Raw genomic sequence first — 21,177 nt, forward strand, 5'->3', positions numbered from 1 at the left:
TGTTTGATTACAAATACAGATATGATGCTATATCGATTGAACTAATATCCGAAAGTCAGCTGTTCACAAGCCGGATTTTAGAGCATTGAAACAAATATAAATTTAAAAATGTTAATACGAATTTTTAAAAACATATTTAATCACATGTGAGGACTATGTCCTTTTAAACGTTAGTCTTAATAAACGTTAATCCAAAACTTGCGTTCGTTCAATCGATCATTAGTCCAATTGATATGACACCACAAATACAAGAAAATTAAAATAACTTGAGTCTAAAAGTCGTCTTTCTATTCCAGAGCTTTATGGTTATCATTTTTATTGATATTATTATTATTATTATTATCATTTTTATTGATATTATTATTATTATTATTATTAAAGAATTACTGTACGTACTTTTTGCGGACATACATGTGCAAAAGTATTTTTTTTATAGCGTACTCTGAAAAAAGCGGAAAGCTATAGTGTTTTTCAATTATTATTTAATCACGGGAAAGAAAAGAGGGGATATAATATATAATAAATAACCACCATCTCGCCCCTATAAATTTTAGGGAGAGGGAGAGGGTGCTACTTTTATCTCTTGAAAATATTTTCTTCTATCCCCCCCCCTAAACACGTGATATTTAAACGTTCAATCAAAATAGTTTGATAAAAATTTAAAGTAATTTAGATTTTTAGAAAATTCCATTTTTTTATTTTGTTGTAGCCTGGAGGGCTGATGATGTACCTGTACCTTATTTCTATTATCTATCTCTCAGCCCTACTTCTATACTTCTCCAGGAAAATTTCATAATATCGAGAAATCAATTTTGTTTTAAATCCTAATAGGATTTTAGCAACACCGGACCTAGCTGGAGAGTTACCAACTGTTTGAGTGACCTCTCAAAATATTCCATTTTTTGTAATATTGAAAATTTATTTGCACAAGTTTTAAATAGGTTTTTTTTATATTTTTGATATTGGTAATTTGAAATTGTTAATAGGTATCTAATTTTCTTTTAGTTATTCATTTAGGAAAGAAACAACATGGACAAGGAAAACCAATGTTTAACATTATAAAGCATGAACAATTCCTTTAGTGCAAAATCTTGTAATTGAATTTCTATAAACTCTTCTCCAACTAGGAAAGCCGAAAGAGAACTGTCTCAAAACCAAAAGTAGACAAAGACAATCTATCTTTACTGATCTCAGAACTTCAGTCCTTACGTGCTATATAAGACTCTCTCTCTACTCTTGAAGTTATACTCCTATAGAGAGTTCTTGCAGACTGTCTTATTAACAAAACATACTGGATATATATTGGGCTTATCCCTGTTATGCTTTACAATAATTTATTCCTTACATACTTAAACACAAAATAGCAAAAGATGAAAATGAAATTTAGAGAATGATATTCCTTAACAAAGTTGTAGGAATACAATAGTGAGGGTAGGCTTGAAAAGTTTATGTTGCTCAGTACGTATATTTCTCATCTTCCAACCCAGGCAAAATACTAGTGCAAAACAAGCATGCGTTTTCAAGGTCTCTATTCATCCAAATCTTTACAACAGAATTAAATTGTTCATTATTTAATTCATTTTTTTCTTAAGAAACTCTAGGATGGCCATTTTAAGTAACATCTGAGTAGTTATCAACCCAATTATTTAAAGTGATCATCCTGAAAACGAAAGGTGTAAATGTGATTTGCTGGGTTTTTGTCACTGACTTTGATTATACAGATCTACAGAACAATCAGGGACGTGGTGCAGTGCACCCTGATTCCCAAGGGTTGATAGTCCTAAGCCCAAACTCTCCAGAAGAAATTCTGTCTTCGGAATGTCTTACATAAATAAAAATATCGCATGTTTTATCTTAAATTTTGATAATATTATTGTGTAAATTAAAATTAGACCTCGGCATTCTCAACATCATAATAAGAGCCATGGGTCAGCTTTTCTCAGGCAGGTAGACAAAACTCAATAATTAAAAACTTAGTTAAAAAGAAAATTTGTTGACAATGTCAGAAAACTTTGTCAATTTTTACAATTAAAAAAATTTATCATAACGTATTTTTTGGCTATTTATCCGAAACAAATTTTTGGAGAGATATTGTCATTAATTTCAAAATGTTCTGGTAATTTTTTTCCTTCAAATTGTTAACATTTTTTTAAAGAGAAGCGAAGAGCAATACTTTTTTTTATTAAAATTGACACTCTTGTTATTATTTGCTTTTTAACTCTAAAACGGTTTAAACTTGATCTTTTATTTGGGCTCATGGTTCTTGGTTAAAGTATTTTTAAACAACATTATCCATAAAGTTTTTCTTTGATTAAAATGTTAACAGAATTTTTAAAAAATTATTTTTAATATTTATGATAACCATGTTACAGGGTGCAGCTGTATTTGGTCTGGGTTCATGTCTTTATTCTGGACTAGAATCTACAGGTAGCTGGCAGTTTATTCTGGACTAGAATCTACAGGTAGCTGGTAGTTTATTCTGGACTAGAATCTACAGGTAAGCTGGCTGTTTATTGTTCGTTTCTCAACAACTTTAATAAAACTTGCAACATTTCAAAACTATTTTCTGTTCAATTTTGCTTTTATTAAACTTTGAAATATGTTTATTCTAAGAGAAAAAAAGAAAAATGAACCAAAAACGAGAGAGATTGAAGTTTGCAGCAGCAAATTTGGTCTGGTGGAGGCCACAGGAGGGTAATTGTTTTCAGCGGAGGGAATGCACAATTATGATTCAATTCTAATTACTCCACCGGTAGGGTAAGAATTAACACCCAGGACACTAATTACGTCATCGGAGGGATGGTAATTAACACCTAGGACACTAATTACGCTATCGGAGAGATGGTAATCAACACTCAGGACACTAATTACTCCATCGGAGGGATGGTAATTAACACCCAGAACACTAATTACTCTATCGGAGGGATGGTAATTAACACCTAGGACACTAATTACGCTATCGGAGAGATGGTAATTAACACCCAGGACACTAATTACTCCATCGGAGAGATGGCAATTAACACTCAGGACACAAATTACTCCATCGGAGGGATGGTAATTAAGACTCAGGACACTAACAATTTCATTGGAGGGATGTTAATGAACACTTGGGACACTCCACTAAAAGGATAATTATCATCCCTCCGATGGAGTATGTAGTGTCCTGAGTGTTAATTACCATCTCTCCGATAGCGTAATTAGTGTTCTAGGTGTTAATTACCATCTCTCCAATGGAGTAATTAGTGTCCTGAGTGTTAATTACCATCTCTCCGATGGAGTAATTAGTGTCCTGAGTGTTAATTACCATCTCTCCGATGGAGTAATTAGTGTCCTGAGTGTTGATTACCATCCCTCCGATTTAGTAATTAGTGTTACTAAAAATGTTGATTTTGAAAAAAAGATCAGAAACAAATAAAACATATAAAATTACTTGGATCGTAATGGAAAATAAATGCTCCCTAGAATTTTGTAAAATTATAAAGGAGGAATTTTTTGTTAAAGGGAAAATTTACTTTCCAGAGAATTAAATATTCTTGTCTCAACAACGACATATATTTTCTCAGTTCCAGTTTGTTTTACTTAAATACTGTCTGAGAAACATCTGCAATGTTATTGTTTCACAAACTCAGGAATAAATGTTAACAATAACATTCTATTGTGAGGTATATATCAGTTATCTCTGAGCGTATTTACAGCTCCTCTTATATATTTAGTTATCTCTGAGAGTATTTACAGCTCCTGTTATGTATTCAGCTATCTCTGAGAGTATTTACACCTCTTGTTATGTATGTATTCTCTTATCTCTGAGAGTATTTACAGCTCTTATTATGTATTTAGTTATCTCTGAGAGTATTTTCACCTCCTGCTATGATATTGTGGACGTTATTAACGCCTATCTACTGACAGTTTTCATCATACTTCAGGAAAAGGATTCAGATGTTAAGTACACATATCATATCAAGCTATTGTATTCTTGATCTCCTTAATCTTAATATCTTTTGTTAAAATTCATGGTTTTGTTCTCTGTTTTTTTATTTAAATACGTTTTTAATCATTGCTGCCGTGTCTGCTCCATTTTTTTAAAATTTAGTGCTTGTGTCTCTTGAGTGATTTCATTACATGTTAATTGTTTCAGTTATAATTTATATTATAGCTCTGAATTTTTAATAACTTTTTGATCTTATTTTCTCTTATTATTTATGCAAAAGACTTAAGTTGTCTATGACATCTAATGGTTCAAGTATATCACAATCAATAAAAATCCGTGAAAATTAAAAATGATTCCAACGACATTCAATTCACTTGTTTACTGGGACACTCTGTAGATTACGTGGATTATATACTGTATACTGGGACACCCTGTAGATTACGTGGATTAGATTCTGTTTATTTGGACACCCTGTGTACGTGGATTAGATACTGTTTACAACCTGTAGATTACGTGGATTAGATTCTGTTTATTTGGACACCCTGTGTACGTGGATTAGATACTGTTTACTGGAACACCCTGTAGATTACGTGGATTAGATACTGTTTACTTGGACACCCTGTAGATTACGTGGATTATATACTGTTTGCTGGAACACCCTGTAGATTACGTGGATTAGATACTGTTTACTTGGACACCCTGAAGATTACGTGGATTAGATACTTTTTAGTGGGACACCCTGTAGATTACGTGGATTATATACTGTTTACTGGAACACTCTGTAGATTACGTGGATTAGATATTGTTTACTTGGACACACTGTAGATTACGTGGATTATATACTGTTTACTGGAGCACCCTGTAGATTACGTGGATTAGATACTGTTTACTTGGACACCCTGTAGATTACGTGGATTAGATACTTTTTAGTGGGACACCCTGTAGATTACGTGGATTATATACTGTTTACTTGGACACCCTGTAGATTACGTGGATTATATACTGTTTACTGGAACACCCTGTAGATTACGTCATTGAATTTTCATTGAATTTCTACAGAGTAAGAATGATTGTGGATTTAATCTGAATGAAGAGAAAATTATTACTCTGCCATATGCTGACGATTTTTGCCTGATAACGACAGAGCTAAGAAAACGTTAAAAAATTCAAAATGAAATAAAATCCAAGATTGAAAGTATGGGAATGAGATTAAAACCAGCAAAATGTAGATCATTTTCTATCAGATCAGGTGTACAATAGCAGAATAAGCTTTACTATTGGTGAAACCGAAATTCTAAACATATTTCAAGAAGAGCAGAAATTCCTTGGTAAATTTCTATTTCCTACTGGTAAACTTAGTGATGCGTTCGATTACATCAAGAGTGAACTGGAAACAAAACTATTAAATATAAATGCACTTCTTATCCAGGATGAATATAAAGTCTGGATCTACGAAACATTATTTCATTCCTTCTTTTCGATTTCTGCTCACTGTTCATACAATATCGCAAAGTCATCTGAAGAAACTAGATACATTCACTGATAAATTTGTGAAAAACTGAACTGGATTACCACCCTGTGCAACAAATGCTGCTCTACACTTGAAATCTGGCCTAGACATCACTTCAATATCCACCCTGTACAAAACAACTGTCAGTGAAAAAGTATCTTTTGAAAATAAACTTTCTGGAGAGAACATACAGAAACACTCATAAAACAAGGACATTTTCTCTGCCTGGCAATGCTTGAAAAATCTGACATGAACTGGAAATCTTACATGTTCAATCTGAAGAAAGGTACACTGAAATTCCTACTCAACTCCTGTTTGGACACCCTGCCAACACAAACTAACCTTCTACAATGGGGAAAATCTGCATCAGATCTCTGTAAACTATGTCTACAGGCAGGCGCTGAATTGCAAGGTAGAAGACAAGAAACTACAAACCATATTTTGAATGGCTGCAAGGTTGCACTACACCAAAAAAGATATACTTGGAGGCACAACAATCTTATTAAATATATAACTGGATTAATTGATATTGACCGATTTCTGATGTATGCCGACATCCCGTCCCATACCCTTCCAGGGGGAGGTACTGTTCCCCCCCACCTCCNATTGTTTTTTTTTGTTTTAAACAGATCTATTTTCAACACCATTTTGTCTAACAAGTAAGAGATTTCTTTGTTTCCTCTGCAAGTTAACTATTTTACGCCTTTTTACATGTCTGACTTTATCATTTTGATAAAATGGGTTTGTATTCAAATCTAAAATGATCCTTTTATTCAATTAACTGATGATCTACACGTGTTTGTAATACAATTGATGCTTACTAAAGTCAAGCCGATCTTGTATTCAATTTGAATGATTTTTCCCATGCAATATTTCTCTGTAATCCATGAATTCTGAATGAATGAATGAATTATACTGCACTTTGTTAATCAAACATTAATAAAATTAGGTGTCTGAACCCCTTTTCTCTTATCCAGATGATCACTGTTATTTGTTACCCTCGTCTTAATATAAGGTAAATATATGAAACTAGGCTTACGGGGGGCTTCATCTTTTTTACAGTTTAGAATAGTCTAATCTTAATTATTTTTCTGATATAGGATTTTCAAAATGTTTTAATAAACGAATTAATTTTTTGTCTGGCAAAATCTATAATAATTGAACAGATTTGGTCAGATCGGTTCAGTCGTTTGTTAGAAACAAGCAGACAAATAGATATTATGATTATTAATTACATGACATTTTACAACATTTATTAGAATATTTGCATAAACCCTATATCGCACCTTAGGAGATGTGTCCATTTCATGTTAAAAGAACTTAAAACCTAATTTCAAGCAACTCTCATCCACTCCACAATGATGGAGATATTTTTTCTATTTGAAAAATGAAAGTTGGCGATCTTTGCAGAGACGGGAAAGAAAATGTACAGAATCTATCTTTGATTTAAAACTGTATCTATTAAATAATCATTTTTTCTTATTTCCTAAGAGGTATGTAACTATTTAAAACAAGTAATACCTCAAATTATGCCGAAAGTCCTTTTAAGACTTATATGTTACAGGATGAAGCACGGATTGTCCCATCTATGTTTGATGCATCTTATATCATGTTACAGGATGAAGCACGGATTGTCCCATCTAGCATCTTATATCATGTTACAGGATGAAGCACGGATTGTTCCATCTAGGTTTGATGCATATTATATCATGTTATAGGATGAAGCACGGATTGTCCCATCTAGGTTTGATGCATCTTATATCATGTTACAGGATGAAGCACGGATTGTCCCATCTAGGTTTGATGCATCTTATATCAACAAACTCCATAATCTGGATGAGAACTATTGTAAAAGTAATTTAATTTAGAATATTTAATAAAAGGATCTAAATTGTTTAAAGAAAATGAGTATTCGCCTCAAACTCTAATTTTCTAATCATTATTTCAAGCTTTAAACTTTAGTATATCTAATTGTTAAATTTTGAAATAGGATATGTTTTTATCTTAAGATTGTATAAATACAAGGATAAGAAAATTAGAGTTTAGTCGAGATCCTTTGAATGGAATTCAGGAAAGTAAACTATAAGTAGAATAGTTTCAATAAAATATCTTGTTTCAGAAAGGGCGGTTTGCAAATAGCGTTTTGTGCGTAAAAATTTGTTTTTAGATTTTATGATTCTAAAACCAAATTTTGTCAAATATAAATCCTTTTTATTACATGAAAAGATATTTTATCATGTTAATTATCGAAAAATAAGCATTTGAAAAAGTTCAACCGTAGATATGTTCAATTTTGTCCAAAATTAGTATTTTCCATGTCGAGAGAAAACGAACAACAAATTGTTGTAATGTCAATTGAATTTTACTGCTGTGGATTAAATTTCGCGTCATTATTAAAAATGATTTTTAAATTAATATATTTCTTGGTCTAGAAATTTCTAATTTATTTATCAGCTCACAATTATTTAATTTATTACTAAATTAACTTGATTTTTATTTATTATTTTTGGACAATTTTTCTATCTTTATTTGATACATTTTTCTTTTTTCTAGGAGTCTATATTTGAGTACCATGAGATCAACGAAGAGAATGGAGAATCAAATAGTGATTGGTTAGAGATGAAACCTTTAGGAACACCTTTTATAAAAAATGTGCATATTTTACAGTGGTCATCGGAAAAATGTGGACGGATTTTTTATAACAACTACAAATTAATACATCCTTAGCGAAAATCTTTAATTGAAAGAAAGAACGAAGACATATTTTTCAAAGGTTTTGGTATATTCATATTTTCAATCATACTAAATAACTGGACATTTTAGATTATTTCCATTGGTTTGAGTTGGGCTAAATTCCAATTAGAGTTGAAAAAGCAGCTTTTGAAAATTATAATACAATTAATTTGAAATAAACATTAAAATCCTATTGTGAAAATTTGGAACAAAGAAAGGTGCGCTTTTCTCTCGACAATGTCCCTTAATAATTTGTTCTGTCGAAAAGCTTGTTTTTAACTTGGCTTTTAATAATATTTCGGTTTATTTTTAATTTAAATCACATTTAAAATTGGATTATATTAGACCTGGAACCCTGGAATGTTGCTCATATGAGCTCCCATCAGACTACCTACCCTACCAACATATCTCACCATTCAGGTAGATTCTGATATCAGATATATCAACCCATCCCAGACTGCCTTCCCATCCAACAGATCATACAAGACTACCTACCCATCCAACAGATCATATACCAGACTACCTACCCATCCAACAGATAATATATCAGACTACCTACTCATCCAACAGATCATACCCAACTACCTACTCATCCAACAGATCATACCAGACTACCTACCCATTCAACAGATCATACCAGACTACCTACCCATCCAACAGGTCATATACCAAACTACCTACCCATCCAACAGATCATGCCAGACTACCTACCTATCCAACAGAACATATACCAGACTACCTAGCCATCCAACAGATCATACCAAACTACCTACCTATCCATCAGATCATACCAAACTACCTACCTATCCAACAGATCATACCAAACTACCTACCTATCCAACAGATCATACCAAACTACCTACCCATCCAACAGATCATACCAAACTACCTACCTATCCAACAGATCATACCAAACTACCTACCTATCCAACATATCATACCAAACTACCTACCCATCCAACAGATCATATACCCGACTACATACCCATCCATCAGATCATACCAGACTACCTACCCATCCAACAGATCATACCAGGCTACCTACCCATCCAACAGTTCATTACAGACTACCTACCCATTCAACAGATCATACAAGACTACCTACCCATCCAACAGTTCATTACAGACTACCTAACCATCCAGCAGATCATACCAGACTACCTATCCATCCAGCAAATCATACCAGACTTCCTACCCATCAAGCAAATCATACCAGACTACCTACCCATCCAGCCAATCATACCAGACTTAATTAACCATCCATTATTACATACCAGATCCAACCAGAGAGGAGGATCCAAATAACATGTTATAAATCTGAATAATGAAAAGGATAAATTCAAATAAACTACATTGAAATAATGGCTTTGAATTTATATTTTTTTAGAAAAGACATCTGCTATTGATACTCTGGATCCAGACCAGGTGATCTAAAATCAATCAATTCATTTTGAAAAGTCTCAATTTGCCGGATAAGTCACTCGACCCTTTAGAAACTCCATGTTAGCACTGAGATGTAAGACTCATGGGAAAGGGAATCAGTTTCGACCACACACTTCACGCCCTTATGAATCTAGCATGATAGTTCTGCGATCAAAATTGAATTGCAAATATTATACCTTCATCAATTATATTCCACAATCCAATTTAGATTTAGTGGAATTAGAAACTCAATCTAGAAGATACGGGACATTGGACAACGTTCTGATCCCGGGTTTTTACCTCGCTCAGGCCAACCATTAAAACTGGTTATTCTCAATCGGAACAAACGCACATTTGGTAGATTGGTAAAAAGAAATTTTCCCTTTGGGGAAGAATAAAACAAGGTTTATTTTAGGAAACTTTTGGTTGTTATGAAAGCAGTGTTGTGATGGCTAACAATATAATATACAAGGTGTTAAAGGTAACATTTGTTTTCAGTTTAAACTATTAAACCCCCCCTGGCCCTTTTCTTTACAGTTTTGTTTACGGTTTAAACTATTGAACCCCCCTTCACCTGGCACATTGTTTACAGTTTTGTTTACAGTTTAAACTATTGAACCCCCTTCGCCTGGCTCATTGTTTACAGTTTTGTTTACAGTTTAAACTATTGAACCCCCCTTCATCACTGTAATCTTCCAGGCTGCATTCGCTGCATAAAACGTGCTGGGTCGACTTTACCCTGGTTAGTCCAGACTGGACAGTACGACAGTACGACTGAATGCATATACAGTACATGTTGTACATCATGTAAGGATCATGCAACTGTAGACGTGGGTGAATTGGGTTGCAAAGATATAGGGATTAGAAAATCAGAGTTTTTGTTTAAAGGACACATGGTTCCTTTAACCAAAATGAAAACATTGTTTGCAGGAATCGACTCCAGTTCTGTTTCCGTTTATCATTGAATTCTCTCTGATCGGCTGCACTATGTTCTTCAGTATGTGGAAGCACGTGGGATTCAAACAAGGAAATAAACCACGCCATTTTATTTTCAGAGACAATTGTTCAGATAAATTTTCCTGCAAATTGAATTAGAACCTTTCCAGATTTAGAGAATAAATTTCCCAAGCTTGTTTGTCATATATACGTCTTTCATAGCCCATAAATACACTTTCACGAACATGTTTGCTATAAGTAACACTTAACTTTTAGTCTACAATTAACAAGAGTTCAGAATTCTCATGAGAAATTATGGCAACAAAATTTATGGAAAATGTAGCATGGCAAATGTAGCATGGCAAATGTAGTATGGCAAATATAGTAATAGCAAATGTAGTATGGCAAATGTAGTATGGCAAATGTAGTATGGCAAATGTAGTATGGCAAATGTAGTATGGCAAATGTAGTATGGCAAATGTAGTTTGACAAATGGATTTGAACCCATCACATTGGATCATGCATAGCTTTAAAATGTATTTAATGGGGTTTAATAGAAAAATTTAAAAAAGATTGAGTAGCTTTGAAAAAGTTAATTTAAAGAATTAAAATATAGAATAAGTTATTTTATGAGTAGTCTCAGTATTTTGGCGTTCAAGCTTAGAGAAAATCTACTTTTTGCTTCATCGTTACAAAACATTCAAATGTTAAAGAATGAAAACTGGTATTTCTGCAGACAGCCTCGATATATACTCATTAAACATCAAGAGATATATTCAAAATATAGGAATCAATCAATTAATAATTTATGTGCATTTTTATGTTGTTTAAAACAATTTTCAATAATTTAATATCGTACTGTTTAAGCAGTTATCTGTTTGTTTAAATTAATATGTAATAGGATTGATTGATTGATTGATTAAATGATTGATTGATTGATTGATTGATTGATTGATTGCTGTAAGACTGGTCGAACTCTTTGCGTGGATTCCTGCTGGGGTTATGTGTACTAGCTCTCAACATTATAAACCTGTCTCTCTTCTTCACGTATGTATTAACCAAAGAAACTCTGACTTGATTTGACTACCGCCAATACCACAGTTTAAAAATAAAAGTTGAAATTTTATATTCTCATTTTGGAATTTCAAATCTCACTACCGCCAATACCACAGTTTAAAAATAAAAGTTGAAATTTTATATTTTCATTTTGGTTTTTCAAATTTCACTACCGCCAATACCACAGTTTAAAACTAAAAGTTGAAATTTTATATTTTCATTTTGGTTTTTCAAATCTCACTACCGCCAATACCACAGTTTAAAAATAAAAGTTGAAATTTTATATTTTCATTTTGGTTTTTCAAATCTCACTACCGTCAATACCACGATAAAAAATACAGCTTGAAAATTGAAATCTGAATTCTAAGGACCTTAAAACCTCTAGCTTTTATGTAAAGGCATTTTATGATCTGAAAAGTCTCAAAAAAAATGTACAAAATCCAGCTCTCAAAGCCTTCAATTCGGAGAAGGCATTCTGTATAAACACGGGAAGACCTGGGACGCCCCTGGATATACACCATATCAGGGTTAAAAACTTGTGTTTAGGTTGCAAGATGCCAGGGACAATACTGATGAATATATTGCGAAGCTAATAAATACATTTATAAACCTTGGTGATATTTATCTAAAATATTTAAGAAATATTGAAAATGTATATATAATATATATTATTTGATTTAGACTTAAAGGGACTGTAAGCACAATTTCAAGGGATGCTACATGCAAAGAAGGCAATGCTCGATTAACAACGGTTCCCTTGAAAGCTTTGTCTGATTAAGTATAAATTAGAAATTAATGTTTTTGTTTCGTTAAACTTTTTATTTTTAAGTTGCGGTTTCCCTGCGAAAGTGACATGTGCATTCCTTGAGAAGTTATGGAGAAATTCACAGAAATAAACACTTTTAGAGTCAGATTAAGGTTTCAAGGGTGCTGTTGTAAATCTAGCATTGCCATCTTTGCATGGAGGGTCACTTGAAATTACGCTTACAATCCCTTTCTCATTTAAATAAATATTTTCCAATTTTATTATTTTTTTAGTTGGAATTGGTGGCTGTATTGTTGCTAGCTACAAGATACAAAAACTCAAAGATAAGGTGATTCTCGTATAAGTGTTAATTTTAAATTTGCACAAAAAAAGGACAAATTATGCCGAGAGTCTCTTTAAACACTATTTTTTTAGAAAATAGATGATGGATTTGACAGTGTCCTTCTCTCTCTCAGTGGGTTCTTCCTTATAGTATACTCACTACTGGAGGTAGAAACTAGAAACATACATTCTTCTATATAGTATACTCACTACTGGAGGTAGAAACTAGAAACATACATTCTTCTTCCTTATAGTATACTCACTACTGGAGGTAGAAACTAGAAACATACATTCTTCTATATAGTATACTCACTACTGGAGGTAGAAACAGTAAACTTTAACATCTCTCTAACACAACTTAGAATTGGTTAAGACAATTATATTTATTTGTAAAAATATATAGAGCACATCTTTACATGTTTAAAAACCACTAACTACTAGATTGAAGATTTATGTGTTTTTGTTTCTGCATTTTCTCTTTAAGTGCAAAGATGATATCTGGTCGCTACAAAACATAACATTCTTTAATAAAAGGGCAATATAAATATTTAGATTGTTTTAAAGAAAACAGGTCCATAAAATGTGCCAACTTATTCTTATGAAATATGGGTTTTGGTAGTATGGATAATTTAATAAAGCTAAAAGTGTTTGGAGTTGGCCGTGCCCAATAGTCTCCAATTTGTGCGGTTGCCTGTGCCCATCAGTCTTTAACCTTATTTTTCTTTTCACTTTAAATAAGTTGACCTTCACTGACACATATCCCATGCAAACCCGCTGCTCTCCCCCCCCCCCTCGTTACGGCCCTGACCCGACGTTACTTGTGTACATTTGTTAAAATGACATTAGATAAATCATGATGAGAAATAATAAAAATATTATTTTCAGATCACTGTGGGGGTCTACGGATTCCAGGAAATTCAAAATATTGCTAAACACAAAGTTTTACCTAATACATTTTAGGGATTGAGTCGTTATTTCAAGTAACCATCCATGGAAAGAGGACAATGCCCGATTTACAACGGTACCCTTTAAATTTATGGCTGTTCATCGTGTAGAGAGAGGTCTGTGTGTAAACCTCTTGAGTGGCTGTTTATCATTCTAAAACCCGGTGTACGCTGCGTACACTGTGAACTCAACACAGCTGACCTCTCGACTATTTTACAATAAAAAGTGTTTGAGTAGATTAATAAGGATATGTCTTACATCGTTGATCAGTAAAAGGTTTAAAGGGTACCATTGTGAATAAGGGATGAACTTAAATAGTATGCTACTTAAAATTACTCACAGTCCCTTTAAGAAATATATAAATTGCTTTTATTAATAGTGTTTCCTATAACAATTTCTAAATTTGTCAAACATTCAAGAAAATTTTTATCCAATGTGTGCTTGTATAAATTATTTAGGAGCACATACAAAACTTATCATCATTCGTCACAAAACTTATTCCCACAAAACTTATTCCCACAAAACTTACAAAACACATCTTTTCCAACTTATCCAACAACAAAACTTATCAAAACAAAACTTATTATCACAAAACTTATCAACCAACAAAACTTATCATCACAAAACTTATCAACCAACAAAACTTATCAAAACCAAACTTATCAAACTACAAAACTTATCAAACTACAAAACTTATCAACCAACAAAACTTATCAACCAACAAAACTTATCATCACAAAACTTATCCAACAACAAAACTTATCAACCAACAAAACTTATCAACCAACAAAACTTATCATCACAAAACTTATCAAAACAAAACTTATCAAAACAAAACTTATCAAAACAAAACTTATCAAAACAAAGCTTATCATCACAAAACTTATCCATCTACAAAAGTTATCAACCAACAAAACTTATCAACCTACAAAATATATCAAACTCAAAACTAATTAAAGTAACTACAACATTTATTTTTAAAAACATTTTTAAAGATTGTACAACCTGAAACTTGACTCAGAATTTATATATATAAATCATTATTTATCTGTAACAAGGCTGGCGGCAATATTGAACAGATATGTGTTCATACATACATTACCAAACCTTGCTTACATAGCCTTCAGGTCTTCTCTGTTCTGTGACCTTCGCTTGTATCTAGATTTACTCTTATCTTGGTTTCCTGGAATAAGTTTTGTAGTTTGATAAGTTTTGTGATGATAATTTATGTTGTTAGATAAGTTTTGTGATGATAATTTATGTTGTTAGATAAGTTTTGTGATGATAAGTTTTGTAGTTTGATAAGTTTTGTGTTGATAAGTTTTGTCGCTGATAAGATATGTTTTTATATATTTTGTGGTGATAAGTTTAGTGACGTTATGTTTTGTATGGGCTCCATTATTTAGGCCCCTAATTCTTTTAACTGTAAGTGTGGGATACAGTCGTTTAAACTTTTTTATTTAGTTTTCAAATTTAATGTTTTGAATGTGCTCAGTCGAAAAGTACTACCATGGTTCGTCATTCGATTCAGGCATGTTAATATATTAATATATAGACACCTCCATGACAAATGCACGACAAATGCATGACAAATGCATGACAAATGCATGAAAAATAAATGACAAATTCAAGGCAAATGCATGACAAATTCCATAAAAATGCCTGAAAAATGCTTGACAAATACATGACAAATACATGACAAATACATGACAAATACATGACAAGTACATGATGAGTACATGACAAGTACATGATAAGTACATGATAAATAAGCGATAAATATGTGATAAATACACGATAAATACCATGATAAAAGCAAGTTTAAAAAGTAATAAATACATAATAAATATACGATATCAACATATATTTAATATAATTTTGATTTGTAGGTTTTCAATGGAGTTCTTTCAACGCTTGCCACACTAGTTCAGATTGTGTTTATAAACCTAACTTTAACTAAGGTACAGTACACTAAACCTAACTTTAACTAAGGTACAGTACACTAAACCTAACTTTAAATAAGGTACAGTACACTAAACCTAACTTTAACTAAGGTACAGTACAATAAACCTAACTTTAACTAAGGCACAGTAGACTAAACTTAACTTTAACTAAGGTACAGTACAATAAACCCAACTTTAACTAAGTCATAGTAGACTTAACCTAACTTTAACTAAGGTACAGTACACTAAACCTAACTTTAACTAAGGAACAGTACGATAAACCTAACTTTAACTAAGGTACAGTACAATAAAGCTAACTTTAACTAAGGTACCTGTACACTAAATGTAACTTTAACTAAGGTACAGTACACTGAACTTAACTTTAACTAAGGTACAGTACAATAAACCTAACTTTAACTAAAGTACAGTACACGAAACATAACTTGACCTAAGGCACAGTAAACTAAACCTAACTTTAACTAAGGTACAGTACAATAAACTTAACTTTAACCTAAGGTACAGTACACGAAACACTAACTGCTAGTATAGGATTTAATGTTTTGATGTACATATGGTTCAAATATTTCTGTAATTTGATCAAGATTACAATAGAGAATAAGTTCGACTAGCCCCTATCGAATTCAACTAATCTCACTTATCATTAATCTTGACCTGATGACACATTACAGGAGTTCTATGTATTCCTGAACAGAATATTATTTACAGAATCACGGACGGTAATTCATATAGTGTCATTAACAGCAAGCCTACGCTGTTAAATAAATCTTATCCGTTAAATGTATGAAGAGACATTTCTTTTCTGTTGAACATAACGTCATTGACACAGTTTTAATTATTTTTAAATAAAGCAAAAGAGATTTTGTGAAAAATATGTTGGGAAGGGTTGTGGCGTTAAGTCCGTTTCCATTGATATTTTATCCTTCCGCACATTTTAGTTTCTCTGCTAAAAAAGGATTTGGGTTTTGTATTAATTTTGTTTGTTAGGGCACAGTTTTGGAACGAAATGGATCTGATTCAACAAATGATTTAGGTATTATTTTCATCAAGCAATTTACTCTTCAAATTGATTTTAATGTGACTGTCGTCGTAACTTCTTGATTTTAAAGGGACTGTCGACGTAACTTCTTTATTTTAAAGGGACTGTCGACGTAACTTCTTAATTTTAAAGGGACTGTCGTCGTAATTTCTTGATTTTAAAGGAACAGTCGACGTAACTTCTTAATTTTAAAGGGACTGTCGTCGTAACTTCTTTATTTTAAAAGGAACTGTCGTCGTAACTTCTTAATTTTAAAGGAACTGTCGTCGTAACTTCTTTATTTTAAAGGGACTGTCGTCGTAACTTCTTTATTTTAAAGGGACTGTCATAGTAAATTCTTTATTTTAAAGGGACTGCCGACATACCTTCAAATTACACACGTTAAAAGGTGTGAAAAACAAATATACTTGTGCTTTCATTATATGTAGAGTACCTGCACTTTAAATCGGGCAATCCACTCTTTAATTTGGGGTTACTTTAAGTAACGCTTACAGTCCCTTTATTTCAGATTTATTTTCACATTTTCTTTTGTATAACAGAGTATTATATGGCCCCGTCAACTAATTTACAACCAATGTAAACAATGAAATAAAGCATAAATCTATAACAAAATGGGGTTGATATTTATATATTTTATTACAGACTCTGTAGATGTATCGGCTAGACCTGGTAGAAACGAGACTTTGTTCCTCGCAATATTAAACTTTTCACAGGTTAACAAATTTAACCTAACTGTCGACGGAACTTCTTTATTTTAAAGTGACTGTCGACGTAACTTCTTTATTTTAAGGAACTGTCGACGTAACTTTTTTATTTTAAAGGGACTGTCGTCGTAACTTCTTTATTTTAAAGAGATTGTCGACTTAACTTCTTTATTTTAAAGAGAATGTCGACATAACTTCCAATTACACAATTGTTAAAAGGTGCGAAAAACTAATATTTTTGTGTTTTCATGATATGTAGGAGCTGAAGTTAATCGGGCAATCCACTCTTTAATTGCGGGTTACTTTCATTAATGCTTACAGCCCCTTTATATCAGATTTATTTTAACATTTTCTTTTGGATAAAAGAGTTTTATATGGCCCCGCTAACTAATTTACAAACAATGTAAATAATGAAATAAAGCATAAGAAGATAATGTGGTTGATATTTATATATTTGATTACAGACTCTGTAGATGTATCGGTTAGACCTGGTAGAAACGAGACTTTGTTCCTCGCAATATTAAACTTTTCACAGGTTAACAAATTTAACCTAAGCTCAGGAGCGGCCCTGAGCCACACTATGTTTGCTTCCGTACCACAATTGGATACTTATTTATATTTCTTTTGGTCGCGTTGGTTCGTGACTCTTGGATTTTCTGGTTGAGGCACAACGTATTGGTTTCCCTACATTTCCTGTCTTTAAATCTTTTTTCAGAACTTTTCTGTTGTAAATATTTATATTAAGCATTGATTTCTATCTTATGCAGACCTTCTACGGATTAATGGAATTCCTCTTCGATATCCCAGCTTGGATAACTTTGATTTAGGGATCAAGTATTGATCATCAATTTAAAAGTACCTGAATATCGAGATCATGTATTGATCCTCAAATTTATAAGTACCCACATTGGATATCGAGATCAAGTATTGATCCTCAAAATTTAAAGAACCCACATTGGATATCAAAATCAAGTATTGATCCTCAAATTTAAAAGTACCCACAATGGATATCGAGATCAAATATTGATCCTCAAATTTAAAAGTACCCACAATGGATATCGAGATCAACTATTGATCCTCAAATTTAAAAGTACCCACATTGGATATCGAGATCAAGTATTGATCCTCAAATTTAAAAATACCCACAATGGATATAGAGATCAAGTATTGATCCTCACATTTTAAAGTACTTGCATTGAATATCGAGATCAAGTATTGTTCCCCACAATTAAAAGTACCCACATTTGATATCGAGATCAAGCGTTTTAAGATCAACGATTCCACGATTCCTATCTCTTGTCTATTTATTTTAGTCAAATCGGCCTTTAACAAGTTACAGGTTTACGTTTGGGATTTCGACCAATGACAGGTCCAAATATTTCCATCCTTGACCAATAGGAAGTCAGGATTTTCCACCAGTATAATACAATTGAACAATCAGAAAGTAGGATTCACTAAGAGATTAATCATTTATTCTTGATTTTTTATTATTATTTCTCACAAGCTAAACTCCTAAATTCAAAAGTCAAAAGTCGAAGACACCAAATTCAGCAAATATTGCTTGTTCTTTCCCCATTGCAAATAGAATTTTCTTATCTACCCATTGGAAATTTAAATTGTGAAGTTGAGTTAAGCTACATAACTGATCATATCCCCTGAAGCTTAAATAAAAACGTTCAGAATTTAACTAATTCCATTTATATTTTTGTCAATCGGTCCATGGTTTATAGTTTAAAGATGTACCTGATGTCTATTTCCAATCCTTAACCCATTAAAAACTCGTAAAAAAGATTCCTCCAGGCAACTGACTAGAGAACTAGTTTAACTTATTCATTTTATTTAAAAGTTCTTGGCTACAGTATTATCAATCAAGCCTAAGTATGTATCTGATATCAACATTTTGTTCAGTGGTTGGTGTTCACATTCGAGATGCAGAAAAGCCAGGAATGATATTTTTCAGTTTCACGTTTGAGGATGCAATTAAATACTTTTTGATTTTTTAAAAATATAATAATGTATCCTCTTTAAAGTAACGTTCTTTCTTATAATGTATGAAATGATCATGTCTATAGCCGGGGTCTTTACATGTATATCAATGTGTTACAAACTTTTAAAAATAAACAATTTATCTGCACCTACATCCTGTATTTCGGTTCTTGATTTTGTATAGCCAAAACTAAATACAACTTGTTTTTTTTAATGTTATTTTTGCACGATATTTTGATAAGCGTAATTTCCACGATGGAGTCTTCCACATTTTAGATCAGATTAGGATGCTTCAAGGGTACCGTTGTAAATCGGACATTGTCATAGAGGACCACTTGACATTAAGCTTAAAGTTCCTTCAATGTGGGAGTGCAATGCAAAAAAAAATCTATGGTACAGAGTGCCCCACAAAACATGACAGTTGGTGAACAGTTTAAAATGTCTTCTTCCGGTATATATTAAGTTGTTTGATACCAACGAGAAATATGAAAAAATATCATATGGCAGTCACATTATAGTAAAATTGATAAAGTAAAATATATTTGAGCTAAATAGTCTTTAAAGAAATAAACTACAACAATTCTTAAATATCTAATAAGGGATATGGATGAAGACATTCAAATTATTCGTTAACCGTCATGTTTCGTGGGTCACCGTGTACATAAATTTTGAAGAGAAAGACAATTAATAATAATGTCATCAAGTCGAGTAAAACAGAATCTGAATACTTTGGAAGATATGCTTGGGTCATTATCCAACGTGTCACTCTACCTCTTTGTATATTTTTTAGGTAAAATTTATTTAAAAATATTGAACAAAAATAATTCTAATATTTTTATCAAACCTAGGCTATATACTATGTTTAGTTAACAAATGTAAGCAAGACTAATTGTGCAATGCATGATATTGTAACACTTTTAAAAGCTCCACTTCAAATAGAAAAATAAGTTCAAAGATTTTTCCTTTTTCTTCTTGATTTTTAAATCATTTTATTTTTAGATTCCATTCTACCATCCTTCTGATTGATGCCTGGAAGAATAATTATAAAACTGAGAGTAAAGGGGAGTTCCACTAAAGGGAGTGTATGCTCATAAATCATATAAAGGAGGACAACCACAATTAGAGCAAATATATAGTAAATACAGTCCCTTTTTATTTATATGTTGTTAAAGGGACTGTACACGTAATTTCAAGTAACCCTCCATTTGTAGAAGTGCATGTCTGATTCACAACAATAGCATTTATCTGATTCACAACAATAGTATGTATCTGATCTATATGTTAGAAATGTAGAAAATTTTGTCCGGAGTTTAAAATGCTAGTTGAGCCGGCCCCTGAGCATTAATTCATGATAAACTTTTTTTCTTTATTTTCTTTTAGTTAAATCAATGTATTTTTTGTCAACATTTAAGGCCTAAATTATTTTTGCAAATAAAAAACAGAACTTCTTTTAAATGTCGGCTTTGAAATCTAATTTTTTCAAACATTGTAATTGTATATATAATGAGAACGGTAAAATCAGTATTAAAATGTTTTCTTTATTTTTTGTTGTGATGATTTGACCAAATAAATATATCTGTATTATAATTCTTGTAAGATATATCAAATGAAAATAACTTATAAACTTTGTTGGAACCACAAAAGAAATCCTGTCTCTCTTTTTCTAATTCGAAATTGATCATTTATTTCGATTCTCTCATAAAAAAGTGTGCACTGAAAATAAATGTATTTAAAAAGAAGACCTGAAATTTTTATTGACAAATGTTTTTAGAACTTCCAAGGAAAAAATAAAGTTTACGAATCGTACGTGACCTCACATCATCATTGATATAGTTCAGTAACTTCAATTTTGGCGTGTGGGTCACGGGTG

General features: G+C 32.1%; 1 protein-coding gene across 3 annotated transcripts; it reads left to right on the forward strand.

Moving 5' to 3' along the window:
- The first annotated feature begins 699 nt into the window (after positions 1–699).
- LOC111698436 (uncharacterized) lies at positions 700–20,941 on the forward strand. 3 transcript variants are annotated; one of them, XM_023468779.1, is made up of 24 exons: positions 700–783; positions 1,893–1,947; positions 2,373–2,427; positions 3,838–3,923; positions 6,416–6,453; positions 7,211–7,292; positions 7,992–8,070; positions 8,517–8,591; positions 9,559–9,596; positions 10,009–10,074; positions 10,524–10,620; positions 11,266–11,316; positions 11,495–11,576; positions 12,132–12,199; positions 12,624–12,679; positions 12,766–12,840; positions 13,558–13,584; positions 15,113–15,148; positions 15,507–15,578; positions 16,566–16,611; positions 17,260–17,330; positions 19,230–19,265; positions 20,012–20,097; positions 20,307–20,941. In XM_023468779.1, the coding sequence occupies exons 1-24, from the start codon at positions 722–724 to the stop codon at positions 20,380–20,382; spliced, it is 1,515 nt and encodes a 504-aa protein (XP_023324547.1). In that variant the 5' UTR covers positions 700–721; the 3' UTR covers positions 20,383–20,941. The 3 variants fall into 3 exon arrangements, with proteins under 3 accessions (XP_023324547.1, XP_023324549.1, XP_023324548.1); XM_023468781.1 differs by lacking the exons at positions 700–783; positions 1,893–1,947 and having other exon boundaries at positions 2,381–2,462; XM_023468780.1 differs by lacking the exons at positions 700–783; positions 1,893–1,947 and having other exon boundaries at positions 2,416–2,497.
- The last annotated feature ends 236 nt before the right edge of the window (positions 20,942–21,177 follow it).

The sequence above is a fragment of the Eurytemora carolleeae genome, unplaced genomic scaffold, assembly GCF_000591075.1.
Source record: "Eurytemora carolleeae unplaced genomic scaffold, Eaff_2.0 scaffold164, whole genome shotgun sequence".
NCBI lineage: Eukaryota > Metazoa > Arthropoda > Copepoda > Calanoida > Temoridae > Eurytemora > Eurytemora carolleeae.